Source organism: Panthera uncia, chromosome A2, assembly GCF_023721935.1.
Source record: "Panthera uncia isolate 11264 chromosome A2, Puncia_PCG_1.0, whole genome shotgun sequence".
NCBI lineage: Eukaryota > Metazoa > Chordata > Mammalia > Carnivora > Felidae > Panthera > Panthera uncia.
Genome location: NC_064816.1, coordinates 15,204,161 through 15,231,324, shown reverse-complemented (window position 1 = coordinate 15,231,324; position 27,164 = coordinate 15,204,161). Strand labels below are relative to the sequence as shown.

The following is a 27,164-nucleotide window of genomic DNA, read 5'->3' as shown; positions in this document are numbered from 1 at the left end:
CAGGACGAAGAAGCGAGGCCGCTTCCCGGACACTGCCGGGCGGTCCTGGGAGCCCTTCCTGGGAAGCTAGGCGAGCCTGGGCCTGAGTGAGTGAGTGTGTGTGTGTTTAAGGCGGCGGAGGGGTCAGGCCCCTACCTCCCTCTCCCACTGGGTCCCAGAAGCCTTCGGACCCGGAGGTCTCCAGGGAAGGCCTCAGGACTAGACCTCGGGCGGGGGTGCGGGGGTCGCGTAGATCGCTAGGCGGGTCGGTCGGCTCACGCCCCAGCTTCCTCGAGCAACAACCCGGGTGGGCGGGGCCGGCGGTGGGGGCGTGGCGAGGGGCGGGGCAGTGGGGCGTGGCGGGCTCCGGGGCAGCGGGGAGGGGGCGGCGTGCGGGCGGCGGGGAGCCAGCGGCCGCGGCGACGCTCCCCGCTCCGGGCACCGGCACCGCGCAGGTAAGGGCGGGGCGGAGGTCGCGCGTCTGTGGGCGGGCTCCTGTGCTCCCGCTTGCCCCTCACTCCAGGTGGGACTTTCGCCTAGCGCCCCCTCGGGCCGCCGCGTCGCCGTCCCTCCACGGCTCCTCGGTCCCAGGCGGCGCTCACATGGGGGCCGTCTGAGTTTGTCCCAAGGCACCGTCCCCATTCCCCGCCCCGTGCCAGGGCCCTTCGGCCTTTCAGCCTCGTTCTCCCAGCCCCGCGGTTACCCGGCTCGGATTTAGGGGCAGCGCAGGGATAGCGCCCGGGGTTCGTGCACCGCGCAGGGGATCCCATCCGCCGCCCCCGGACCCCATCCAGCCTGAGAGACTGCCAGGAGGAGGTGACGCCCGCAGTGAGACCGGCATGGGCAATGCCTGGTGGCTGGGACAGGATCCCATGTTTGGGAAACTCCAGTGACTGTGCGTGTGCCAGGCAGGGAGGGGCAGGGAAGCTGTCAGAGACTGAGAAGGGTTGGGGGTGGGGGCGTATAGGACAAGAAGCTTAGAGGCATGGAGAGCCCAAGAAGGAGTGCTGGGGGGAGAAGCCAAAGTGGAGACTGAGGGGTCAGCTGTGACAGTTGAGCACCCCCACCCTGGGGCAGTTCCTCTGTCCTGTGTCTACCACTGGGCTGTTTTAGGGGACTCTGGGGCAGCCCAGGAAAAAAACGTCCAGAGCAAGCAAAACTTCCTTGCTTGTCCACACCAGGAAATACCAGAGTGGGTGCCATGACAGGGTGTGGCCCAGGGGCCTGAGGGGCCCCGGGGGTCCAGGTCTTGGAGAGGGCAAGGGAGGCCTCGGTGACCCTGCCTGAGAGTGACCAGGCGTGGAGAGAGGCCAGGAATGCAGGGGAGACAGCAGGTCTGGTGGCTGGTTAGATCGACACGGGACGGGCAGCTGACTCACCTGGGCACGCCAAGACTAGCCAGTTCTGTGCTCACCCTGCCCCACAGTGAGCACCAAGGCTGCCTGAGGAGGTAGGAGGCTGGGTCCTGCTGGGAACTTGCTGTGTGCCCTGAGGCAAGTCGCCCAGCCTTTCTGAACCACCTCACTCAGGTGACCTGGCAGGACCGGCAGCCAGAGGCCTGGGTCTGAGCCGTGCACATGCTCTACAGACATGCTCTACAGATAGTGTCTCAGCCCTCTCTTGCCTTCCTCGGCCTCAGTTTCTCCATAGGTGCTTCATGTGCAGCCTAACACCAAGGAACCTTAGAACTGGGTGGAGGGAGAAGGTATGGAGGCCATACTCGTGACCAGAGCCCGGTGGGTTAGGGGTGTGACGGGTTTGAGCAGGGGTTACTCCTGCTGGGTCCCTCTCACGTTATGGCTCAGCACCTCCCCCTACCCCCAAACACACACACTCCTGCGTGGTCTGCTCCCTGCTCTCACTCTCTTGGTTGCCTCCAGGATGAAGGCCCAAGCTCTCTAGCTGGGGAGTGGGGACCCTGGGCACCACCAGACCAGATCCCCAACCTCAGCCGCAGCCTTCCCCACCACTGCCTCGCCAGCCACGCTTAACTTCTGGCCTTTTCTCTGAGCAGTGTACCTCAGTTCCTTAGAGGTAGACGTCCCTTTGGGGCCACAGATCTGGAAGGGTCCTGGAGTAAATGCCAGTCTGGGTCTGTAAGACTCATCCGGAGGGTCCCTAGGCTGCTTTGAGCGGTGAAGGAGGCTGAGGACCAGGTCTCTGCACCCAGAGCAACTCCCCACACCAGTTTATCATTTCTAAGGAGGACTCACATAGTTTGAAAGCTCTGATCTGAACGCACCCCTATTTCACAGAGGAGGTGACTGAAGCCCAGAGGGGAGCAGGGCTCTGGACAAGCATGGCCAGGACCGAGCAGTGGGTAGGGGTTTGGCAGGGGGTCCTGTGGGAGCAGCTGAGGTGAGGGCCATGGGTCCAGGGTAAGGGTAGCTGCCAGCCCCCCAGCGAAGGGTGGGGGACGCCTGAGGTGGAGAGGGGCAGAGAGCTCTATCTGGGGTGCAACATGGCTGGGGTGGACCCCAGGTCGGTGTGAGTGTGGGGGATGCCTGGTGTTCAGGGCCTCTCGGCCTCGAGCTACTGACTGCAGGCCCCCACTCGCCCTGATCTGGTTCCTAGTCCACACCTCCTGTCCTGGCTGCACCTTCTTCCTCCACCTTTATTTAGCCAGTGTCCTCACCTCTCAGTTCACACCCCCTACTGACTGGCTGCCAACTGAGGATGGAAAGGTCACTCCCACCCCCCAAAGGGCCTTTCCCTTCTGTCAGTTTCTGGAGCTATGGGGGAGGGTCGGGGGGGGGGCGGGCCCCACTTGCTGTACCCCTGACCCCTCAGCTGAGCTCTGCGGATCTGCCTGAGTTGACGTGGAGCCACCTGCCCCTCTGCCCCAGGTGGGGTGGGGGGAGGTACTGGGGCTGCCACAGGGGCCCACAGAGCAGGCCACAGCTGGGCAGCTGGCCGCTTCCCCTTCCTGTCGGTCCCTCCCAAGGCCTCGCCCTCCTGAAGCAGCAGCAGCAGGAAAGGTGGGGCAGGAATGCCGGGGCCTGGGCCCTTGGCCAGAGTTCTGAGGCACCCGCCCTACTGCCCCAGAGCCTGTTCCCTGGGAGTTGTAGGTTTTGTCAGGGGCCTGGAAAGGGCGCTGGGGCTCCACCTGTGTCACCTGCCCATTCCGGCGATCCCGATGATATCTCCCACCCCACCTAGGTCAGCTAACGGCAGAACCTCTGAGTGTCAGAGCCAGGGACAGGCAGTCTGAGGGTCTCAGGCTAAGAGACCCTGAGATGTGTGGTCTGGTCCTTTGGGCAGATGAAGTTTGCTCGGTGAGGGCACCCGGCTCTGGTGGGAGAACGCTGTGTCTGTTTGGAGGCTGCGGCCTGGCTGTGGGGGTGGGTTGGAGCCCAGGCCCCTTGCTGACCCTCCCTCTCATCAGAGAGCCACATTCTCAGGGGATCCCTGCCTGCTTGGTGGGTCCGTCACTCCATGGTGGGGAGTCCAAAGACTCAAGCCCACCTGCCCACCCCCACAACCCCTACCTCTTTCCTCTGGGCACAGCAGGGTCAGCCAGGTTGAGGGGCACGGAGGGTCTGGCTCTCACCTCTGCTGACCTCACTCTCCCACTGCTGGGCCCCGTCTCCTCTCCAGCTGTCACCACATCCATCTCCCCAAGTCTGATGTTGGGTCCTACCACGCTCCCTTGCCCTGAGATCCTCCATAACTCCTCCACTGGCCACGTTGGCCACTCTTGGTGGGCCACGCGTGGAGCCTGGGCCCTCATGCCCGTGATCCTTTGCTCTCACTGTGCCCGTCTGCCTGGCCTGAGCCATGGCCTTGAGAAAAAAGCTGGGCTCCTCTGACAGTGTGTCCTTGTTTCCAGAGACTCTGTGGAGGGGGAGCTAGGTCAGAGCACCACTAGATATTACTCTGAACCTTGGGAGCCATGGTGGATGTTTGAGCAGGGGAATGAGCAGGCCAGAACTGGGCTTGAGGAGCACCTGCCTTTTTGGCTAAAAAGAGGTGTTTCCCTAGGCAGTTCTGAGCCCTGGCTGCCTCTCCATCAGGTCCCCTCTGCTGGGCCCAGGTGCAGAGCAGGGCAGGGGTCAGTGGCTGGTCCAGGCATTCCCCTCTGAGGCGGCCCCGGGCTCACCGCTCCGTTCTGTTGTGGGCAGTCCCGGGCACGTGGGCTGAGAGCGTGGCACTGACCGTGCTCTCGCTGGCGCCCTCTCTCTGGTCTGTGCCCCATTCGCAGGCCCCGAGTCCTGCATTCTGGCCATGTGCAGCCCTGAGGAGGAGGCCCTGCTGCGGCTGGAGGAGGTCTTTTCCTCCACCCTCGCCCGCATCAACAGCCTCGTCCTCCAGCCCCTGCTCACGGCTGGTGAGTCTCAGCTCTGCAGTGGGAGGGCGGGGGACGCAGGAACCATCCTGGGGCCCCGGGACCTAGCTCGTTAGACTGTCCGAGGCACGCACAGCCTGCTCAGCCTCAGACGGGAGTGGGGACACTCGGGACTGGGGCTCTGCCTCTGGTCGCCGGCTGCTCCCTTCTCAAAGGGACCCCAAGGGGCCAGGCCACGGACCCCTAGCCCAGACTCAGCTGTACATAGAGTCAAAGTCCCACCTCTTCCAGGGCACAGACCTGATGCTCTGCCTGGATTCTCAGCCTGCTCTCACCCAGGGCACGGCTGGAAAGCAGGATGCTGAGTTTTTACTTCCAGTTTGGGTCTCACTTGTGGAGTGACCTTGGTCAGGTGCCTTCCACTGAGGAGCTCTGTCCACTCATCTGTGAGAGGGAGGGGACCATAGGACCTTACAGACCCCGCATCCCAGACCCCAGGAAGTCCAGAGACTCGGGGGAGTTAGTGTACGTGCCATCCCTGCTTAGTGGGGGGCAAACGTCAGCTTCGTATCCAGAGCCGAAGACCCCTAGGAGGATGCAGAACCCTGGCCGAGGCTCCTGGGCTGTGGGGGCCCCTCCCCTCGAGGCGGAGAGGCCCCGCCCCCTCACAGGGTGGTTGCCCCGCCCCCCCTCCTCCAGAGCCCTCGAACCCCCAGGGCAGAGAGTGCCTGCGGCTCTTGCAGCAGCTACACAAGAGCTCCCAGCAGCTCTGGGAGGTGACGGAGGAGAGCCTGCGCTCGCTGAGGAGGAGGCTGTGCCACCAGGACTCCGTCGGGCTGGAATCCCTGCTGTTGTTGTGCGGCGCCGACCGCGTTCTACGGATCCACGTAGAGTAAGGCGGCGAGGAAGGCGGGGGATCGTCCTGGGCCGAGGGCTCCCCGGGTCAGGTTTAGGCAAAGGTTTGGGTTCGGTCTGGGGTGGGTCAGCCTCAGGGCCTGGGGCCTTAGCCTGGCACAATCACAGGCACCCCAGACCTGAGCCTTGGGGCCTCCCAGGGAGGAAAGACTGAGTTAGAATTATCTGGTTGGGCCAAGGCTGCGCGCACTCGGTGAGTGGGGTCCGAGGACCCCGGAAGGGCAGGGGTTTGGATCTGAGGTCGTGGGCTGGGCCTGCAGGGTGTCTCCTGTGCTGTCTGTAGGTACATCGAAGCCTACACTAGCTGCGTGGTGGTGCAGGCCTTTCAGAAGGCAGCAAAGAAGAGGAGGTGAGCACAGGGTGCTGCGGGGATGGGGAGGTGGGGGCTCTGAGTCGGTGGGGGTGTCCGGGAGGGAAGGCTGGGGAAGTCCCATGGCCACAGCGGCCCGTGTCATAGCCCATGACTCATCCTGAACACTCCTGGTTCTAACAATTCCACACTGATCCACACCGGAAGGGGGGGGGGGGAGTCTATGGAGGCTGTGAGCCAAATCCAGATATCCACCAGCCAAGGCCGACCCTGGGAAGGGGAAGGAGGGGCCGTCCTGTTCAGGGTGGGTGGTTGTCCTCGATGATCCCTTCACCCCCAGATATTGCCGTTGAAGCTCCAATTGGGCGACCGTGGTCCTGTGATATGAGAGCGGTTTGGGGTCTGGGACTGCTCCTGAGATCTGGGGGCATTAGCTGGGTTTGGGCGGGGGATGGTGGCAGGGACGGAAGTAGGAGGGGGATGAAGGCGGCGTGTGGCCCTTCCTCCACTCAGCGAGTACTGGCGGGGCCAGCGGAAGGCGCTGCGGCAGCTCCTGTCGGGCGTGAGCTCAGAGGCCTCCGTGGGCACGACGCTGGTCCAGGCGCTCCGCCAGCCGCTCGCCCATCACGTGCAGCAGTACGTGCTCCTCCTGCTGAGCCTCGGGGACACCGTTGGGGAGGTAGGTAGCAGGGAGGTCGGGCGACCAGGTGCTGCTCGATAGGCCTGTCACTTGTAGGGAGGAGGAGAGGAACGGTCCTGGCTCAGGGGACCCATCTGACTCAGGAACCCTGGCTTGAGAAAGACACAGCCATGCTTTTGGGGACGTGGCCCTGTTCTGGGGGGTTCGCAGAGACATGGCCTTGCCCTGGCATGTCTGAGGTACATGGCCCTGCTGTAGTGGAGCCAGCAGAGACCCGGGAAGCAGATGGAGAATCATGTACTGGGTGTGAGGACACCTGGCCCAGGTCCAGCTTTGGGGGGGGGGGGGTGTCACCCAGTGGTCCTCTGGAAGCACCTTCATGCTGGCCTCTCCCTCAAGGAAGGGCTGGCAGGGAGAAAAGGACAAACTTTGGCTTAGATCCAGACCTTCTGACCAGCTGGGGCCAGGCCAGGGCCGGGGCAACCATCACAGGGTGGCGGAAGGTTCTGACAGGCCCCCCCCCACCCCCACCCCCGTCCCCCACTCACCAGCTGCTCTGTGTCCCTGCAGCGTCACCCCACTCGGGAGCTGGTGGTGCACGCGGCCACCCTCTTTGGGAACCTAGAGTCCTTCATGAGGCAGGCGCTGGACCAGGCCACCGCCACGCAGGCCCTCTGGCACACCCTGAGCAGCCGGCTGAGAGTGAGTTTGAGGCCTCAGGGCGGGTCAAGAAAGGGGACTCTCATTAGGCAGGGGCCAGGTGGCTGTGAGGTCCCTCTGTCTAGCCGTCCTCAGGCACTTGCTGAGTGCCTCCTAGGCCAGGCCGTGAGCCGGCTCTGGGGAAAAGCAGTCAGAACTGACTCTGTCCTGAGACGCCACCCGGCGATCATGTCCTCATGTCACCACCCACTGTGGCACGCACTGCCCCTACCGGGGTCGGTGGGGGAGCCCCCTGTGCCCTGAGAGGGTGTGGCAGGCCTGGGACCCAGTGTAGAGAATTAGGGGAACAGAGAAAGGGGACAAGAATCGCCAGCGAGAGGCAGGGACCGCAGAGCCCCGGTGAGTGTTGTGGGGGGCTCGGCGGGGGCAGTGGCTCGAGGTGGGACGGCCCTCAAAGCGAAGCTCTGAGACAAGTTTGCTGCCCCCACCCCCTCCAGACCTTGGAGCCCCACTGTCGTCACAGAGCTGGGGGCCTCTGGGAGATGGTTAGAGTGGGGGACAGGGGCGCCTGAGCCCTGTGCCTCCCCGCCCTCCTCCCCAGGATGTGCTCTGCACCCCTGCTCGCAGACTCCTGCAAGACAGCCAGCACATACCGGTGACGGTCACCCCGCTACGGGCGGAGCGCGTGCTGCTCTTCGATGATGCCCTGGTCTTGCTGCAGGTTGGGGTGGGGCTGACCAGAGGTCCTGGGGCCGCAGCGGGGGTCGGGGGCCTGGCTGAGAAAGGAGTGGGGAGCGAGAACTTGGGGAGGTGATGGGGGCCGAGAGGCAGTCATTGCTGGGGGTGGGGGGCGGCAGGCCCCGCCATCCCTGGAGCAGGGTGAGCTATCGGGCAAGGCCGCGCGATGTGCGTCCCAGTCCCGGCTGCCATCGCTGCTAACCATCTGTACCTCGGTTTCCTCATCTGGAAAACGGGACACTTGTGAGTGAGTTGGTCTTCAGCAGGTGCCAGACAACTCTTAGTTCTTTCTCTTCCTTACTTAGGAGGGGAGCCCCAGATGGGCGGTCAGGGGTGGCCCTTGGTGACTGAGGAGGGCTGGGTGGATCCAGGCACACATGAGGCTTCTAGAAAAAAGTACTGTGTAGAACCAGGGCCTGGGCTCTGGACGTTGCAGAAGTCAGGGGGGAGCCAGGGCTGGGGTTTGGGATTGTTTCCTGGCCTGTAGTATCCCCCACCCTTGAAGTCATATAGTCCTTGTGATAGCCGTAACGCTGTCTTCTCTGTCCCCTCAGAATGCCAGGCTGGGGCTCCCCTGCAGACTGGGACGCTGAGGCCTGGGGGGAGGGGGGGCTGCTACTTGCCCTGTCTAAACTTGTATCTCCTGAAATCTGGTTCACTTTGAGCTCCTCTCCACTCCGTGCCCCAGGTACACCGATGAGATACTTCAATGCTCTGTGCCCTTTCCTACCTCTGGACCTTTGCATGTCCTGTACCAGGCCCACTCTTGTCCCTGCCTGTGTCTGGCACACTCCTCCTGCCCTTCGGGCCTGGGCCTGGTGCCTCCTCCCCCCGCGGCGGTGAGGCAGTGACCTAGGTCAGGCGGGAGGTCGCTGCATGCAATCTTGTAGAGGAAGGGGCGTTGGTCAACTCTCCGAGCAGGGATGGCCTTCCAGATAGAAGGAGCAGCACAGGGTCACGGATGGAGCCGGTGGCGGGGGAGGGGCTGCTCCAGGGTTCCCAGCCAGGCCCTTGGATGGGAAGGGAGATGGGGAGCAGGCTGGGCGAGCTGGACTGAGTAGCCTGGGCACGCCCGGCCGCATGGCAGCAGGTTGGTGCCTGGAGCACGACTGGCCCAGAGCAGGAGGGGAGCGTCTGGTCTGGGCCCTGGGTGATACCAGTGCCCCATCTCCTTCCAGGGCCACAGCGTCCACACCTTTGATCTGAAGCTGGTGTGGGTGGATCCTGGGCAGGACGGGTGAGCGGCCCCCTCCAATCACACCCCAGGCCTTCTCTCCCTCCACCTACCCGACACCGCCCGCACCCCAGGGCTTGGGCCTCCCAGAACACCCTCCGAACGGAGCTGGGGCCTACTCGTCACCTCCATCTGTCTAGGTGCACGTTTGATCTCCTCACACCTGAGGAAGAGCTCTCCTTTTGCTCCAAGGACCCCCAGGGCCGGGTGAGTGTGGGTGAGTTGTGAATCGGGGCGGGGTGGGGCCGGAGGAGTGAGGGAAGGCAGCAGGAGGGCAGGGGGAGGGCACAGGTGTACCCCCCGGAGGCTCTGGGACCATGGCCGCAGCGAGTCGGTGGTCAGCCCGGGTCGGGCCTCAGAGCGCCGTGGAGAACAGGGTACTTGGCCCCGTGAAGCCAGGATTGGGGCCTTTGCGGGTGCCTGCTCCGTGGCTCTGTCTGGCTCCCCTGGCAGGCACCGAAACTGCACACGAGGTCTGATGCAGGGCCTAGGGAGCAGCATGGAGCCGTTAGTTGGCTTTTCCCCCAGAGGACAGAACAGAGGGGGAGGGGCGTGGTGGGGGTACTATCTGGAGCTTCCTAGAGGGGCTGCCTCCAGAGCAGTGACCTATCCTGTGTTTCCCCTGTCCCCACCAGATGGTCTGGCAGTGGAAGGTGACTCAGGCTGTGTGCCAGGCCCTGCGTGGGAAGAAGGACTTCCCCATGCTGGGGGCGGGCCTGGAGCCCCCCGAGCCCCCCACCTGCCGCTGCCTGGCATACACCTTCCGCGCCGAGGGTCGGCTCTGCCAGGCCACCTACGAGGGCGAGTGGTGCCGGGGCAGGCCCCATGGCAAGTGAGTGACCGGAGCTCTGGGCCGAGCGAGGCAGGGGTCGTTGTGGGAGTCTGAGGACAGATGGGACCCACATGGACCTAATCACCCGAGGGCACGAACCAAAGGCTGTTACTCCGAATTAGTTGGTCAAGCCTGTTTGTCCCCCGGTCTCTCTTAAGCTCTATTGGACAGGACCTGGCCCATAGTAGGTCTGTGCCATGTAGAGTCTTGGTGAGGGTGATGACACCAGAAGGCGTGGGACAGTCTTCAGGCGGCTGGCCTGCAGGGCTGCAGTGACTGTTCTCGGGAAGCGGGGGGAGAATAGTGCTCATATTCACGTAGCACCGTCTGGTGGGGGAAATGGTTTGCGGATACCCGGCCTCCCCCAGCCCTTACAAGACCCCCCTGGGCGAGTGTCATCACCCGTTCTGGAGGCCCAGAGGCTGGCATGACCTGCCCAAGGCCTCAGGGCAGGTTATAGGGTGAGTCTGGCTTCAGTCACAGGGAGGTGGGCTTTTCAAGACCCTGTGGCCCCACCCTATGCTCCAGCTGGAAAAGCCAGGGCCCCGAAAGCAGAAGGGACTTGCCAAGGTTATGCTCATAAGCACGTTAGTTTCTGATACCTTGCCTGCTTCCAGAAAGGACTTGAGGAAGCAAATGAACAACAAAAAAAAAAAAACAGAAAAAACAATGCCGTGTCAGAAGAGGGGAGGAGGATGCTAGAAGCCACTGGCTAGCGTTTGACTTAAGCTTGAAGTTTAGCTCTGAGCTTCCTCTTGGTCAAGGGAAAAAGGGAACCTGGATGTTTCCAGAGCTTTCCCTGTGGGGTGTGGTGAGTGTGCCTGAGGCTGCTGGGCTAGTTGTGCCAGGAGTCGGGAAGGACCGAGAGCCCCCTGCGGGTCATGGAGCTCAGAGAGAAGGGCTGGGTGGGGGCAGAGAATCCAGTCTGGGGGGAGCTAGGGCTCTGAGAGTGTCTGTGGTGGAGGTCAGCTGGGGGCTGTGTGCGTGTTGAAGGACGGGTCGGGTGGGCCTGATGTGTGTGCCCTTCCACTGTCTTCCAGGGGCACCCTGAAGTGGCCAGATGGCCGGAATCACGTGGGGAATTTTTGCCAGGGCCTGGAGCACGGGTAAGGCTGGGGCTGATGCGGGAGAATGTGGCCGGCGGGGGAGTGGTTTTCACCCCCGCCACCGTCACCAGCCTGGCCCCATCCTAAATCCCCGAACCTCAAGCAGGAACTTAAGGCCATTTGGTCCAGCTCCCCTTATTACACTTTGGGAAACCAAAGCCCCGAGGAAGGGTGGGTCATGGAAGGAGTGGTCAGGACCGGAAGGTGCTCCCAGGATGCACGGGGGGCCGGGACAGGGGGAGGCGTCCTCAGAGTGGCCCTTGGGAAGAAAAGACGGCTGAGCACCTGGGCGATTCTCCTCATTGTCTGAGAAGGCCCCTTGGAGGTGGGGACGCTTCTGGTGGCAGGGAGGGGTGTCACGGGGTGTCCTGGTCAAGGTGGTAGCCTGGTGCTGACCGCCTCCCCCCCCCCCCCCCACGCACCCACACTGACAGCTTCGGCATCCGCCTGGTGCCTCAGGCCTCCGAGGACAAGTTTGACTGTTACAAGTGCCACTGGTGGGAAGGCAGCATGTGTGGCTACGGCATCTGTGAGTAAGTGACCCTCGGCGCCATGGCAAGGGGGGCTCTTGGGGCGGGCACGTCCCCTGGGCCGAGCTCCGGGAGGCAGGCCAGCTGTTGGTGACCCTCTGCAGGTACAGCACTGACGAGGTGTACAAAGGCTACTTCCAGGCGGGCCTGCGGCACGGATTCGGGGTCCTTGAGAGCCCCCCACAGGCCCCGCAGCCCTGCAAGTACACGGGCCACTGGGAGAGGGGCCAGAAGAGCGGCTACGGCATCGAGGAGGATGGTGACAGGTGAGCGTTCCACGGCCGCACCCCGCAGGGTCAGGGGGCTCAGGAGACCCCCACACACCAGACTGAGCAGGGCGTGGGTCCTGTGGTCAGTGCGTCCCGTCCGTTTGCCCCCTCAGAGTCTCTCTGAAGTCACTCACTTCCTTTCCGTGGCCTTGGTTGTCGCTGAGGCTCAGGATGAGGGAGCCCTGACCTCTTTGATTAAGGAGCCTCCCAGACTGGCCCCTCCTCGCGCTGTCCAGGAGGACTTTCTGACCCCCCAGTCTAGTCCCGTGTAGGGATCACAGCCCGTCCAGGCTCTCTGGGCTGTAAGAGGAAGCCCGGGGTCCTTGGCCTTGTATTTGAGGCTTGCCTGTCTCTCTGACCTCACCCCTGCCGTGCTGCCTGCATGCCCCCCTAGACCAGCCTTCTAGACCACTGAATGTCCCCTTGTACCTGTCGTACCTGTTGGAGGCGCCTACCTCCACGGCTCTGCATTCCATCATCCTTCGTGCCACCTCGCCCCAGGAAGCCTGCCAGGATACCGCCCCCCCCCCCCCCCCCCCCCCAGGCAGGCTCCCTCCCTCCCCCATTTTCTATTTCTCTTGGAGGTCCTGACCTCACTTGCCCCATGTCTGAGTTGAGTAGATTCAGGCGATATCACTGCTCCTTATCCGCTCACCACCCTCACCCCCTGACCGCAGCCCGGCTGGCTTAAAAGTGCCCAGGAACGACTCTGATCCAACTCTGGCTCCTCCCCCAGGGGTGAGCGCTATATTGGCATGTGGCAGGCTGACCAGCGCCATGGCCCAGGGGTCATGGTCACCCAGGCGGGTGTCTGCTACCAGGGCACCTTCCAGGCGGACAAGATGGTGGTGAGTGGGGTGACCCGCGTGTATCCTGAGCCACCCTTTCCCTGCACTGGGGCTGAACCCCCGGCTCTGAGGGTCCGGATGCTAAGCAGAGGCTGGGCAGTGCTGGATGGGGCGGAAACTGGGTTCCTAGGTGCTAGAGGGAGACAGAACCTCAGCAGGATTCCAGTTCTACCAGCCACCTACCCTGGCCTTGGCCGAGTCCCTGCCCCTCCCGTCTCGGTTTCCCCGTCAGCACCTCAGGTTAACTACTTACTGTAAGCACAGTGGAATCAGCAAGAATGAGGTGCATGGTGAGGATGATGCCAGCAGTCAGTGCAACTGACATTGATAGACTCCTAACTGGACACCCAGCTCTGGGTTCAGCCTCCCAGCACGATCTCGTGGGATCTTCCCCGTGGTCCCGCGGATCATGTCATCGTCCCCAGTGTATGACTGACAGATGTGAGGCTCAGAGAAGTCAGAGAACCTGCCTAGTGTCACCAGGTCTCCTGAGCCCGGGCACACCAGCCCTCGCCTCCTGCCTCACTCACACCCTGCCAGGTGCTCTGCCCCATGTCTGGCCTGGTGACTGTTACTGTTATTATGGCTTGTGCCTTTGTTCATGTGGGAAGGATCGAAGGGGGACAATAAGATAAGAATGGACACAAAATAGATTCAGATAGGACACAAATTGGATCCTGTTTGGCTCTGAGCTTCCTGGCGGCCAATGCCACAAGGAAGCCTGGTTGGTTCCACTGTGCCCCCTGGGTCAGTGATAGGGAAGTGGGGATGGGTGAGGAGAAGCCCAGGACTTCTTGAGCTGTGGGTGGGGAAGGGAGGTCACCCAGGAGGCCTCCTGAGAGAGGCCACTGGAAAGGAGGAGCCAGGTCCCAGGGAGTCATTCAGGATAACCCAGGGATGAGGTCCATGGAACGGCTGCTCAGGGCTTAGCAGGCCAAGGGCTGGCATCCCACCTAGGCACGGTCCTGGGAGGTGTGACAGGGCTCAGGACCCGGGTTGATGCCTGCCTCCTCTCCTCCTGCTGGCCCCTCCCTAGGCCCCATCTCCTGGCCCTTCCTAACTGACTGCTTTGACTCTCTCCGGCTTCCTTCCCTAGGGCCCAGGGATCCTCCTCTCTGAAGACGACTCCTTGTATGAGGGCACCTTCACCAGGGACCTGACCCTTGTGGGGAAGGTGAGGGCCACTGAGACCTATCCCCTCATGGCCAAGCCTTGGCTGGAGCCTGTAATCTCCCCACTTGGACCCAGGGCTGAGGGTGTGGGCGGTGGGTGAAGGTAGGGAGGTGCCCCTCCCATGTCCACTGCGTCCAGAAGGTGGGCACTGCCATGGAAGTGGACTTTGAACCCTGGTCAGAGTCAAGAGGGGACAGGTGGGTTTGCCTTGGTGCACAGGGTGCTGGTGGCCTGGCCGTGTCTCCCTACAGGCCCCTCCTTGGGAATCCACCCCCTCCACCAGCACTGGTGCCTTGGAGTTAGTGTCCTTCAGAATGTTCCTGCCTGGGCTGACCCAGCAGAAGGCAGTTGGGTCCCTGCTTGGGCCTTTGGGAATGTGGGGCTGTTTCAATCTCCTGGTGACTGGAGGGCACTAAGGCATCTAATGGGTGGGCCCCGAGTGCTATGAATGGGACACTCATGAGGCAGGGACTGTCCCTCCCAGGGCCAGCAGGCCCTCAGGCCTTGCCTAGGCCTCTTCCTAGTTCTGGACTTACCTCCTCCCCCCATCCCCCGCCACCAAGTCCCACAGTAGTGGCTCTCCTGCTGTGACCTGAGAGTCCCTTTCTCTCTCCCTGCCAGTCTCCCACCTGAGGTGACCCTTTGGGCCGTTGGCACGGCTCTAGGTCAGGGGCTTCTAAGGTGAGAGGATTAGGAGCCCTTCAGGGTGGGGCAGAGTGAGCGGATGGTGGGAAGGCCACCCACCAGGTGCTAGCCTCTGTGCCCAGGATGGACAAGCAGGAGGCCTGTCATGATTGGATGGGAAGGCAGCTGGACGGACAGACAGGCGTCCTTGTCTCCTTCCCTGGTTGCAGGGCAAGGTCACCTTCCCCAATGGCTTCACCCTGGAGGGCTCTTTTGGCAGCGGGCCAGGAGGAGGGCTGCATACCCAGGGCGTGCTGGACACGGCTGCCCTCCTGCCAGAACCGAGTGGCACCCGTAAGAGGTAAGAGCCTGGCCGCCCGGCCCGTGCATTCTGGAGCCTGACTGGAGTGTGTCTGTGTGTGTCTGTTTCCACCCCAAGGGCTCAGGTCTCGTCAGAGGGCCTTTTCTGTACGTTCTCTTCGTTCTTTATTCAGTTCCGAGGGCCCAGGTCACACAGCCCTCAAGTCAGAGACTCTTGGAATCAAGGGCTATGGCCTAACTTCGTACACCACAAAACCGGAGAAAAATATTAGGCACAGGCTTTGCTTCCGCCCTGCTTTTTTTCTGGGAAGGGTACAAGACAGTTTGTAAAATAACACACATAGACAAGAATAAAATGGAAAATAAAAGTGCGAGTTGGACTTCAAGGAAAGAAACATACAGATAGGCGTCACAGTGGTTATGGCTGAGCATGAACCTGGCTCTGAGTTCCCTGGTAGCCAAGGTGAAGAAGGAAACTTGCTAAGTGGACTTCATGTCACTCTCATGGGGTATTTGAGAAGAGGATAGACTTCTTCCCATGGAGACAGAGTTCTTCCTCTGAGAACTGTAGTTCATTCAAGTGGCAACTCTTGCTGTGTCTGTCAAGGTACGGATCACAGACAGCATTTCAGATGTGGGGGCGGGGGGGAGGGAGGGGGAGAAGGGTTGATTACTAGACCCTTCCTCTTTGCTTGCTTCTTCTCCCTGACAGCAGGACCTGGGAGTAGACAGCAAACCCCAGAGGCCTGACCAAGCCTGGGTGGGGTGCAGGTGTAGGAAAATCTGTGAGCGTGATGTGGGAGTGCAGCGCTCCGCTGGGCACATGCAGCCAGACCCCCCGGGCCCGTTGGCCGAGATAAGACCAAGCTCAGGAAGGAACCAGGTGGGGTGGGAGGGAGAGCGGGGTCTCAAGGCAGGGGGATCCTGGACTCTGGGCCCGTTAGCTCTTAAGGCCAGACCTTGCTGTCTGGACTTGGCCTCCAGCTCTTCAGATCTTTCTGTCTCCTTTCCAGGGCCCTGTGTGTCCCTTTCTCTCTTCTCCACCGGGGAGCAGATTCTTTCTGTCCCTCTCTCTGCCTCTCCTTTCTTTTCCCGGAGCCTTGGAGGTCAGCCCTCCCGGTCCGCCCCCCTGTTCCTGGGCTCCGACTCTAGGCCAGGTGGGACATCCCCCTCTCCCCGAGGGCCCGGACGGGGTCCTGCCCACCGCAGCTCCAATCCCTGCCTCCCACCCTCCGCCACCTCCATCACAGGCAGCTAGGTGTGGGCGCCTTCCCCGCGGAGAGCCGCTGGCAGGGCGTCTACGGCCCCTTCCGGGACTTCGTTAGCGCCGGCTGCCCTGGGGACTTGCAGGAGGCCCTGCTGGGCTTCCACGTGCAGAACTCGAGGGAGCTTCGCAAGTCCCAGGAGTACCTGTGCTGCGAGAGGTGAGGCGCGGGCGTGTGCGTGAGTGCAGGCACGCGTGCGCCCAGCGGGGCATCCGGAGGGCCTGGGTTGGGGGTCTGTGGGACTCCCGTGTGGGCTGGGGAGGAAGGCTTCCTGGAGGGGGCAGGCCAGGACCCAGGTGTGGGTGAGAGATGTGTGTGCGCGGTGCCCCAGGACCCAGCCCGAGGACCGCGCGGGCAGAATGGAAGACGTCCTGGACGAGCTGCTGCAGCACCGGGAGCCCAGAGCCCTGCGGCAGTGCCTCAGGAAGGTGAGGGCCCGCGGGGAGGGGGGCCTCCTCACTGCCCCTGGTGCTGGCCTGAGGGGCCAGCCCGGGGACCCTTTCTGCTCAGAGGGCCTCAGTGTTCTCATCTGTGAATCGGGAGCAGTCTTGGGAGTCTTGTCGGGGCTCCAGGCCCCGGCCCCGGTCACCTCTTTGTTGCCTTTGCACCTGCCAGGCTCTGAGCAACTCGCTGCACCCCCTGGGAAAGCTGCTCCGGAGGCTGATGCTGACCTTCCAGGCCACGTATGCCGGCATCGGGGCCAATAAGCACCTGCAGGCGCTGGCCCAGGAGGAGGTGAAGCAGCATGCCCAGGAGCTCTGGGCCACCTACAGGTGAGCTCGGTGGCCTGTTGGGGACAGCCACAGCCCTGTAGAGGTAGAGCTCTGCTCTTCCCGGATGTCAGGTGCTCTGCCTAGCCCCCTGGGCAGGAACGGTGCCTCTGGATTGAGAAAGAACCGGAGGCCGAGCGAAGGGGTTAGAAGGCAGGGAGATTATAGCACGGGCTTCCTGGAGCCAGAGTCGGAGCCTCGACGGGCCCTGAGCTGACCCCTGACCCCAGGGGAGCTCCAGCCCCCTGCAGGCTGAGCCTGACTCTGGACTCAGACCCCATCTAACGTCACAGATGGGGGCCCTAGATGCTGTAGTTCCTTCTCTTGTGGGGTTCCAGCGCTGTCAGGCTGACGCCCTGTACTCCCAGCTTCCTAACCGCAGAGGCTTGGGAGCCGGGGCTCTGGGCCTCACGCTCCACGGCTCTGGTGGCGGGGGCGGATGCAGAGCCCGCTGCCCTGTCCTTTGGGGACTCGGGTTCCGTGGGAGGTGGCAGCCCAGCTCTCCCTCTCGTTGGTTTGCAGGGGTCTGCTGCAGGTGGCCTTACAGCGCAAGGGCCAGGCTCCAGAGGAAGACGAAGATACAGAGACAAGGTGATTGCTCCCCTGGGGCTAGGTCCAGGGAAGCCTCTGGAGCCTCCTTCGGAGGATAGGGGGAGGGGGGGCTTCTGGGGAAATCTCGGGGCTCATGCTATCGACCACGCGTTGTTCACTGACCACGAAGATCAGAATGACCCACGACCTCTGCTCCTTGAGCGACCTGGGAGGAGGCCCCGCCACAATGCATCAAATGCATCTTTGTTCGGGACGTGCCATCCCAGGCTCATCTCTCGGGTGTGCAGGGGGTGAGCAGCTGCCCCGGGCACCCTCCTCCCTGCACACAGATGGGGAGATAGGCCTGGCAGGGGCTGAGCCCGAGGTCGTGCAGAATGGGAGTTGCATCATTAATCCTGTCTCCCTAGTCCCCCAAGACCACACCTTCCCGTTCCTGCCTTTAGGTTTCAGGCCGAGAGATCCCACTGCAGGATGCGTGGGAAACGGAGCTAGACGTTGGGTAGAACTTCCCCTCTGGAGTCCTAGGAAGCCTAGAAAACCAGGCGGCAGAACTGGACTAGCCTGGAATGACGGCTGAGTGCTTTGCCGCAAGTCCCTTGTCTGTCCAGGGCCTGGGTTTTGCTTTCAGTCAAATGGGGATCAAATCCCACCCCACTTGCCATTTTGGTTGTGAGTCAAATGAGAGAATCGGGAGGCCCCAGATTTCAACCGAATGAGGGAATGACCAAGAACAGACTTAGGAAGGGCTTTCTAGAGAATGGAGGGGGCGGGGACACTTTGTTGGGGGACAAGGGGCTCTGTGGGCTTTTTGAGGGGCAGCCCAAGTAGCGGTCCCTACCCCCTAGGCTCCCACCCTGCTGGCCCCAACCTGTCCTGGCCACTTTCACTCAGGGACGTGCAGGTGCATGGATTGGTGCTGCCCCTTATACTGCCCAGCTTCTACTCGGAGCTCTTCACGCTCTACCTGCTTCTCCATGAGACAGAGGACGGTCTCTACAGCCAGGGCATTGCCCACCTGAGCCTCTTCCCCGACACCAAGCTGCTTGAGTTCCTGGACGTGCAGAAGTAAGCCTTCCCTCCTTGCCATGTTTGCCAGGGCCCCCATGTACACAGGATACAAAATGCAGTTCACATTGTCTTTAGCAAAAAAGGGGGTGGTGCTAATTGGCTTGGGTGCCCATGAAGTTCTAGGATTATGCTGGTGTGGTGGGTTTCAGGTGTGGCTGGATCTAGCTATTTAACCTCATGGTGAAGGGAAACACCGTCTCTTTGGATGTATCTCTGGCTCCCATTTATGGTGAAACACAGGGTACCAGCCATTCAAGGTTTATACTCTACCAGCTCAGTCCCCGCACTGTGCCCCAGGGAGCTGGTGTCCCCTTCCCAGCTCCAGCCGGGAGCTGTCCCTCACTGGCTTGGCCGGCGTCTGGAGCCTGCCCCTAAATGCTGGCTGTGGCCCACAGTGGCCAGCCTGCCTCAATATCTGCCACTGGGGCTGGGGCAGGTGTCCTGCTGCCAGCAGTTGGACTGAGAGTGGGGGGAAGGGAGATCCTCAAGGGGAAACTGAGGACTGTTCTGGGAGCAGGTCCCTTCTACCCTCAGTGCCCCTTCTCATCCGTCGATACTATGAGTGACCGCCTGCCCAATGGGGGGCATGGGACCTCTCCTTCCACACCTGGTCTCCCTTGTCACACCGCGATGGTGTTTCCCACCCACCCCCTCCAAAACCCTGTTTCCCCTTTCATCGTGAATGTCTCCTGCATCTGACTAGTCACCAGCCCAGACACCTGGTTGCCAACCGCTTCCCAAGCTTCCCTCCTCCCCAACTCTTGCTGCTGCCTCTGTGCTGCTTCCTCCATGCTGGCCTCCCTGCTCCATTGTTTCCCCAAGTCCTTGCCTGGTGCTGCACTGAATGGCACCCACATCCCTCCCTGTTCACCAGCCTGCACTGGCCCACCGAGCCTCCAGAACAGTCTCTTCTGCTGTCATTCTCTGTCTGGCCCAACCCCTGGGACTTTGCTCATAGGGTCCCTTGGCCCACAGCGCTGCCCCTCACCCCTATCCAAGTTTTGGGGGGGGCCGTCTTCTCCAGGGATCTGTCCCAGCCTCCCTTGCCTTGGGCTCCATGCGGGTGCTCCAGGGTGCCATTGCGGACCCCTTTCCTGTGCTCAGTCCTGCTACGGGACACGGTATATGGGGGGGTTGCCCTCTGACCTCAGACCCTGCCCCCTCCTCCTGGCAGAGGCTCCGTGTCATACTTGTTTAATTTCAGGCACCTGTGGCCCCTCAAGGACCTCACGCTGACAACCAATCAGGTGAGAAGGTGGGTCCATTAGCTGCCCCAGGTAGGGGGGAGGCCTGAACCCTGAGCTGGGCCCCCCATGGTTTGCTCAGGCCTCTTTGTGTTTCAACAAGCCCTTGGGTCCGGGGGCCACCGAAATAGGTACCCATAGGGACCCAGTGACTATCGGCTATTGGAATCATTATCTTCTCTATCCATTTTGGTCCCCCCAACCTCCTGGAGACCATTTATCCCACTTCACAGTTGAGTAGACTGAGGCTCATGGTGGAGCTGTGACTTACCCTGGGTCACTCGAGCTTCTGGGCGGGGCTATGCTGGAGCCAGTGATGGGGAAAGGTGGGCGGCAAGAGCTCCAGCCCCGGGAGGGCCAGAGGGACGGAGCTGGGGGGCGGACCGTGGCCTCATCCAACCTGCGCTCCCTGCCCCCACCCCCCCTCACCATGCAGAGACTCTCCCTGGTCAGGGACAAGTGCTTCCTGTCAGCCACTGAGTGTCTGCAGAAGATCATGTGAGTCTGCGCCCTGGGGAGGGTGGGGGACCAGAGGCGGGAGTGTTGGGGCCCCTGGTGGGGACTGAACCCGGGGGCCTCGATCTGGAGCCCGCTACCCTGCCGCAGCACCACGGTGGACCCCCGCGAGAAGCTGGAGGTGCTGGAGAGGACATACGGGGAAATTGAGGCCACCGTGTCGCGGGTGCTGGGCCAGGAGCACAAGCTGCCCATGGACGACCTGCTGCCGCTGCTCATCTACGTGGTGTCACGTGCCCGGTGAGGCCCGGCCAGGCCAGGAGCTGGGGTGGGGGGGCTGCAGGATGATCCCTTCCCACCCTGCCTGGCCCCCAGCCAGGACACAGGCTGAAGCCTTCAACATCAAGGTTTCTGAGCACAGCTTTTCTTGGTACAAAGCGGGAGGCGGAGGCCCAGAGAGGCCCGCCTCAGGTCCCGGGTGGGGAGCAGAGCGGGGACCACCTCCCAGGTGTCCAGCCACCCAGGCCGGGGCTCCTTCCCCAGCCGCGCGGTGCCTGCCCCTGATGGGCCCCTTCTCCCTCTCACTGCGGGGGTGGATGTCTTCCAGAATCCAGCACCTGGGAGCCGAGATCCACCTGATCCGTGACATGATGGACCCCATCCACACGGGAGGCCTGTATGACTTCTTACTCACGGCCCTGGAGGTGAGGGACAGAGGTGGTGGACTGGGGCCAAAATACCCTGGTCGGTGGGACAGACCCGGGCGCATGGTGGGGATGAACCCAAATTCACTGCTCGTGTGTGCTTCTGCGGGGCGGGCCTCACCGAGCCTCCGGGCCTGCCCTTGTTTGGGGAGGGGGGGGGAGGCCCCGCAGTTCACCCCAGCCCTGGGGCCCCGGGACCCTGGGCATGTTCCAGGCTGCATCCCTGAGCGGACCGGGAGAGGGAGGCCCCACTTCCTTGCAGACTGTGGCTGGGGGCTGAGCTGGAGACGTGATGCTCCCGGCCCGGGAGGCGGCTGTGCTCCCTGGTGTTGGGCCGTGTTTGTGTGGGGCTGGGGGCCGGCAGGGCAGCTCCCCCCCTCAGCCTCGCCTCTTTCCCGCCAGTCCTGTTACGAGCACATCCAGAAGGAAGATATGAGGCTGCACCGCTTTCCCGGCCGCGGGGACTCCAGACGGCCCTGGTAGCCCGGCCGCTCCCGGGCCGACCGCAGAGCTGAGAGGGGCCGCCATGGTCCAGCCTGGCCCTCGTCGCCCACAGAGCGGAGGACAGGAGGGGCCCCTGGAGGCGGTTCCCGGAGGCGAGGGGCAGTTAGTTTCTTCCAGGGAGACGCTGCTGCTGCCTGCAGTGGGCCGAGGGCGAGGGTGACACACGTGGGCCCGGAGCCGGGGGCTCCCCCTCCCCCTCGCCCTGCCCCTAGGTCGGTGTCGGATGACCTCCCTGACCCGCAGCGGCTCACTGGCCTTTTTGCTGCCCGAGCCTGGCTCCCACACGGACCTCGAGGGGCCTCGGCGTCGCCGTCTGTTTACCAGCGGACTAGATGGTCTGTGACGGGCCTTCCGCCCGTCTTGCTGGATCCCGGAGTCCTTCTGGAAGTTTGACTTTTTAGGCTGCCGGGCTGAGATTCTCACATCATCGCCGGTGGTGTTCCCTGTTTCCTGGTCAGAGGCTCCACGTTGCTAGTGAGGCCGCTTTTCACGAGGCCTTTTGTCCACGGGTGGCCTCCTAGGGTCCTGCCTCGTTCCCGACTCTGCCCCGGGAGTGAGCTGGTCTCTCTGGGCTGCGGGGCTGGACAAACCCCAGTCCACCCTGACCTGCTGGGTGGCCTCCGGCAAGGTCCTAAGAGCCACACGCCTGCAGCCCACGGGCCCGTGTGCAGGGGGACAGCAGTGGCATGGGGCCATCTGTGTTCTGTCCAGGCTCAAGACCCTGCAGGGGCAGGGGGAGGCCAGGGGGTCTCAGGGGCCTTGGGGAGGGGAGGACTTTGTTCCCACAATGGTTTCCGTGTGGGACCGAGAGACACGGGAGCTCGGTCTTGGGGCAGCCTCACCCCTGCCTGGCCTCAGTTTCTTCTCCCCACATCGAGGGGCTTCCACCTGGTGACCTGCGGGGGCTCCCCCTGCCCGGTCACAGGAGACGTGTGACAATAGGCGGGGTGACTGATCTGAAGAAGTCCAGGGACGAAGCACGGGGAGAGGGTGGATTTATGCAGGGATGCAGCCCCGGAGGGAGAGCTGGGCCCGGCCGCCACAGCCGCCCTGCCACCGTGCCATGGATCGTGAGCAACTCAGGTCACCGTCCTTGGCTCCAGGTGTGCTCTCCGTAAATGAGCACTGACCTCGAGGCCCGTGAGGGAGGCTCTCGGAAAGCCCAGCCACTCCTGAGCCCCAGGCGGAAGCCCCTCCAGGAGTCTCAGGGTGGGGGGCTGGTGGTGGCTGGGGGCACCCACAGACCCTGAGATGATGGAGGGCAGGAAGAGTGAGGATATCCGGATGCCCTGGGCCTTCGAGCTTACCCAGGATGGGGCCGTTGCTACTTTAATCCTCTCAACGGTGCCCAGCTCCTTCTTGTCCCTTGGCGAGTAGAACACGCTTGCCTCAAGGCGGCCCTGAGTGGCAGGACGCCTGCAGCCTCACCCCAGAGGCTGCCCCCCCAAGCTCCCCCCAGCCCCCCACACCACCCGGCCTCCGTCAGGATCCGGGAACTCTCACTGTAGCTCCGATTCACCAGGACCCCTCCACCCGCCCTGTGGCCGGGCCTTGCCCGGTACCAGCGGAGCTGGAGCCTCTGGACAGGGACGGGAGAGGCCGAGGGCGGCCGCGCTGTGGCAGCCAAAACCCGAGACCGTGAGGACATTGCCAGCCGAGGTCAGTGCTGCATTCACAGAAGAGACGCTTGGAACCGGGCAGCCCGCCTGCCCCGTGGGCGCCTCGGGAGGCTGATGGAGACGGGTCACCTGCGGGGACCCCAGCGAGGACCTCTCCCAGCTGCTGCGGGAGCCCCTTCGGCTGCAGGGTCCTACGTCTCGGGAGGTCAGGTTGGCCACCAGGACCTCATGATCTCCTGCGCCGGAGAGCTGCGAGCCCAAGGGGCCCGTTCCTTGACACCTGCAGGCGGCTTTCTGACAGGCTGCACGGGGCCACACCAGCCCTGTCCCCGGGGGCCTGGGTTTGGGGCTGAGAGAGAGACACCCGAGAGATTAAATGACCTCTCAGTGAGCAGACGTGTCAGAGTCACAGCCTGACCACCCCCTCCCTTCCACGGCAGCCCTGGGCCTACATGCGGCCTCCCGTGGAGCCCCTCAACTCCTGCTTCCTGCACCCGCATTTCCCTTCCGCCCCGCCTGCTCTCCAGCTCCCGCCCCTCGTCGTTCTGTGCCCCACATGCGCCCTCCTCCGGTCCCCTGGGTCCCAGGCTGCTCCGTCCTCACAGGGCCAGCTCTCCTCACAGGGCCAGCTCACGTGAGGCCCTCATGTCCCAAGGAATGAGCCCCCCGGCCCCGCTCCAGGGCCCGCCCCCTGGCCCAGTCGTGTTACTGGTGCCTAACGGCGGGTGCCTGCTCCTCCGCCGGCGATCTCCAGGCGCAGCAACGCCCTCCGCCTCTTCCTGGGCCAGCAGCGATGGCGATGAGCATGAGGGTGGAAACAGGTGGACTTGGGAAAGGTTGGACTGTGAAGGACCCCAGCCCCGGGCCGGGTCCGCATTCATCTGTGAAAACAGAAGCCCCTCGGGTGTGACCAGCACAGGCAGGGACCCACGTGGAAAGGAGGGCTGGCCACGCTCAGGCCAGGAGCAGCCGGGAAGTTGTTGCCAAACCCTCAGAGAAAGGGGGGAAAAGACAACGCCCTCTCTGTCCCAGCTCAGGTTCCTGTCCCCGGGGCACCACACCGGGCAGCAATGTGGCCAGTCCAGCAGGTTGTCTCCGGGCGCTAATCTGTCGCGGGTGTTGCGCTCCCACAGCAGGAAATGTCACGAGGCGGCCAGGTTACACCTGTTGACCAGTTGTGGCTGGTGATCGGTCAGGGCACAGAGGGGCCCCACGAAGCCCCCCGCCTCCCTCCCTCAGTCAGCGAGCCTCACCAGGGGCCTCTTGGATGCCAGCCCCGTTCCCTGCACAGGCTACAGTCTGGGACGTGGCCAACAAGGCCCCAGGTGAGAAGGGCCAGCTGTCCTCCCAGAAAGGGACCAATGGCAGGGAGTAGAGGAAGCAGGAGAAGCCGAGTCCACAGCTACTGAGAATGGGAGCTGCCAGGCATCTAGAGGGATGCCAGTTCTGACTAGGCCTCTATTCTGATCGCCCCCAAGGGTGCTGGGAGCCAGGGCACAGCCCAGACAAACCCCTTGCCCAACGCAGCCTTGGACAAGGCTGGAGGGAGAATGTGGGGGGCAGCCAGAGGGGCGCGGGGCTGCTGGAGAAGCCTTAGCAATGCTGAAGGGAGGCCAGCCCTCCCTGAGCGGGGACCTAAGTGAGCCTCGTGGCCTCAGCTGTCGTCTCTCCTAGAGGGATGGCCGCCCACCGTGGGGCCAGTGAGGGGCAGGGACTGCCCTCCTGTGGCCACTGGGGAAGGGGTAAGTTCAGGGTTAGAGTCAAGGTCAGTGTTGGGGTTAGGGTTAAGGTCAGAAGCAAGGTCAGTGTCAGATTAGAATAAGGGTCAAGGTTGGAGTTCAAGTTAAGGTTAGAGTGAGAGGAAATGTCAGGTTCAGGTCAGTTCAGGGTCCTGGTCCAGGTCAGGACTTTACTGGTTGGCCTCGCCAGGGTTGCTCTGGCTTTGACTCTTGCTGTGGCCAGAACCAGGGGTGGGGGCCAAGCTGCCAAGGCCTTGGTGTCCCTGTGACTGTGGCCCAGTCCCTCCCCAGACTGGGTCTTGTTTGCTGTCTCTAAGAACCCTCACTGTGCAAGACCACTGTTCCGCCATCCGGGGAAGGAAGGGAAGAGTGGGCAAGAGGTGAGGCTGGGGGTCTGGCGCCGTGAAGGTGCCCGGGCAGCGACCCCTTCCAGATGTGGTGCTGGTGCCGCTAGAGAGAAGGGCTCAGTTTGCAGAATGGGGCTGGAGTCACTAAGTACAGTATTCATGACCCACCCGAGGCTGGGGGCTACGGCCCGGCCCCTGCAGTGTCCTGTTGCGGTTTTAAACAGAAACATTCATTGAGCGTGGCTGGGACTCCAAACCGGTGGAAATAAGTAAGACCCGCTGGTCCCCTGTGTTGGGGAGCGTCCGGTGTCTGGGCTCTCTACCCCCGCGCCAGGGGCAGGGGGTGGTAAGGAGGGTTTGAAGCCTCGGTATCTATCCGAAATTCGCGTCTGAGGTTTGCCAAACAGGAGATCTCTCAGCCCTGGCTCATCAGCAAATCAGAACCCGGGGGCAGAGAACAGGGAGAGGCTGTGGAGGGGAAGGGGGGTCTAAGGGAGTATTCAGCTGCCCCCCTCACCCCCGGGCCAAGCAGTCCTGTGACGCTTGCTGGGCAGTGCAGGGGTGGGGGGGCACAGAGTTAGCCAGAGCGCTTGGAGCACCCTTGGGTGAAGGCTGCTGGTGGCTGGGGACAGATGAGTCCTGCCCTGGATTTTCCCTGGGGACAGTGACCCCTTCCCTTGCTCTGCTGGCTGGAAAGGACCTGCAGAGGCTGGTCTGCCCAGGGCAGCATCGAGGCTCTTCCTCTGTGTGTCCCGAGCTGGGGTGGCTGTGCCCAGGGCGGGGAGGGGCCTGGGTCTGTGTGTGGGGAAGGGCTAGCAGTCCTGCTGGTCTTACCCAGTCCTCCAACTGTCACTTCCAGGCCTGCCTTCGGAGGCAAGCGCTCCCCTGCCACCCCCCACATCTGCAGTCCTTGGGAGACGAGTGGTGGGAGAAGAGAGAGCAGGGGACCAGCAATGCACGTGGGACCTCCCCGAGACCCAGCTCTCGGGGCCACTGCTTCATCCAAAGGGACCTTCTACACCCTGCTGGTCATACGGCCGCACCAGGCTCAGTTTCAGGAACCAAAAGAACATAAGAGGAGCCGGGTGCAAACTGTTAGTTGGTGGGGGCGCCTGGGTGGCTCAGTCGCTTGAGCATCTGACTCTTGATACGAGCTCGGGTCGTGACCCCAGGGTCATAGGACCTGAGCCCTGCGTCGGGTCCGCACTGGGTGTGGAGCCTGCTTAAGATTCTGTCTCCCTCCCTCTGCCCCTCTCCCCCACTCGCACATGCTCTCTCTCTCAAAACCCAAAAAATCCCATCAGTTGGTGCCCGCTCTGTAAATGGTGCAGACAGGCTGTTTACCGGCAGCCTCTGGTCTGTCTCTGACACCAGTGTAGGACCCTCTTAATCACGAGTTCATGCATTTCATTCGGGTGTGGCCAAGGGTCAGTCCCAGGCCCCAGGCATCCTCAGGGATAAACGCGGGTGCCAGCCTCTGAGCTGAGACCAACCCTGTGCTTGCACACTGAACCTTGCCGTTGCCTCCGAGGAAGGGGGGCATCGGTGATTGGGCGGCTCTTGGTGTCCCGTCCTGCGTGGGGTCCTGCTCGCTGCAGGAGAAGGAGCCCAGGAGGCACTCACAGTCTTCGTGGTCAGGGCAGGAAGGGAGGGCTGCCTCCTGGCAGATGGCACCGTGGAACTGGAACTCGAGGGATGAATTTGCCAGGCGGGGGGTTGGCACGCCTGGCAGAAGGAAAGGCAGGGACAGAGGCCGGGAAGTGGGGAAGGGCCTGGCTTTCCCAGAATGTGGAGAACTGGGAACCGAATCAAGGAGAAGTCAGGCAAACCCAAGGTGAGAAAGCCTTGCAAAACCCGTGGGGGCCTTTTCCCACATTTCCCGATTTTCACCCTCCTACGATGTTGTCCTCTGTCCCCATGATGGTTGTCAAACACCCACCAATTCTTTCTCCCTCTTCCCATCGAGATGCGGAGGCAAAAACCCCTGCCCTTAAACCTTGGCCTTTGACGATGCAGTGGGACAGAGGCCACCAGCCTTGTGAGGCTGGGATCCAGAAGCTCACGTGGCCTCTGCCGGTTCCCCTGGACATCCGTGCTGGGAGCATTTCACCACAGAGAGAGAAGTCTGCCACCCTGAGCGGCCATGTGGGGAGACCGTGTGGGGACAGCAGACCGAGAGAGAGGTGGACGCCCAGTGGAGCCAGCTCATCGGGGATCTGGTTGTTTGGGTCTCCCAGCCCAGACCCTGAGCACGTGAATGAGAACACTTCTGGGGTGACTGCAGCCTTGGCTGCCCTCTGACTGGAACCTTAGGAGACCCCCCTACAAACAACAGCTGCCTGGCCTAGCCAGTGGGCCCCAGATTCATGAGCGAACCAAACAGCGCTGGTGTTTCAAGCCACGGTTTGGGGGTGTCTTTTTAATGTGACAAC

At 62.7% G+C, this 27,164-nt stretch overlaps 1 protein-coding gene across 2 annotated transcripts; it reads left to right on the top strand.

Annotated features, from left to right (window-relative positions):
- Positions 1–338: 338 nt before the first annotated feature.
- Positions 339–23,216, top strand: ALS2CL (ALS2 C-terminal like). 2 transcript variants are annotated; one of them, XR_007459840.1, is made up of 26 exons: positions 339–434; positions 4,181–4,306; positions 4,964–5,156; positions 5,463–5,528; positions 6,003–6,168; positions 6,700–6,831; positions 7,391–7,510; positions 8,706–8,764; positions 8,902–8,968; positions 9,397–9,593; positions 10,634–10,699; positions 11,134–11,232; positions 11,334–11,495; positions 12,235–12,346; positions 13,443–13,520; positions 14,374–14,504; positions 15,715–15,888; positions 16,061–16,157; positions 16,345–16,502; positions 17,022–17,090; positions 17,943–18,116; positions 19,324–19,374; positions 19,800–19,861; positions 19,970–20,119; positions 20,427–20,523; positions 20,926–21,013. XR_007459840.1 is itself a non-coding variant. In XM_049640327.1 (26 exons), exons 2-26 carry the CDS (start codon positions 4,204–4,206, stop codon positions 21,004–21,006), a joined length of 2,856 nt encoding a protein of 951 aa, XP_049496284.1. In that variant the 5' UTR covers positions 339–434; positions 4,181–4,203; the 3' UTR covers positions 21,007–23,216. The 2 variants fall into 2 exon arrangements, 1 of the variants encoding a protein (XP_049496284.1); XM_049640327.1 differs by having other exon boundaries at positions 19,324–19,366; positions 20,926–23,216.
- Positions 23,217–27,164: the final 3,948 nt, after the last annotated feature.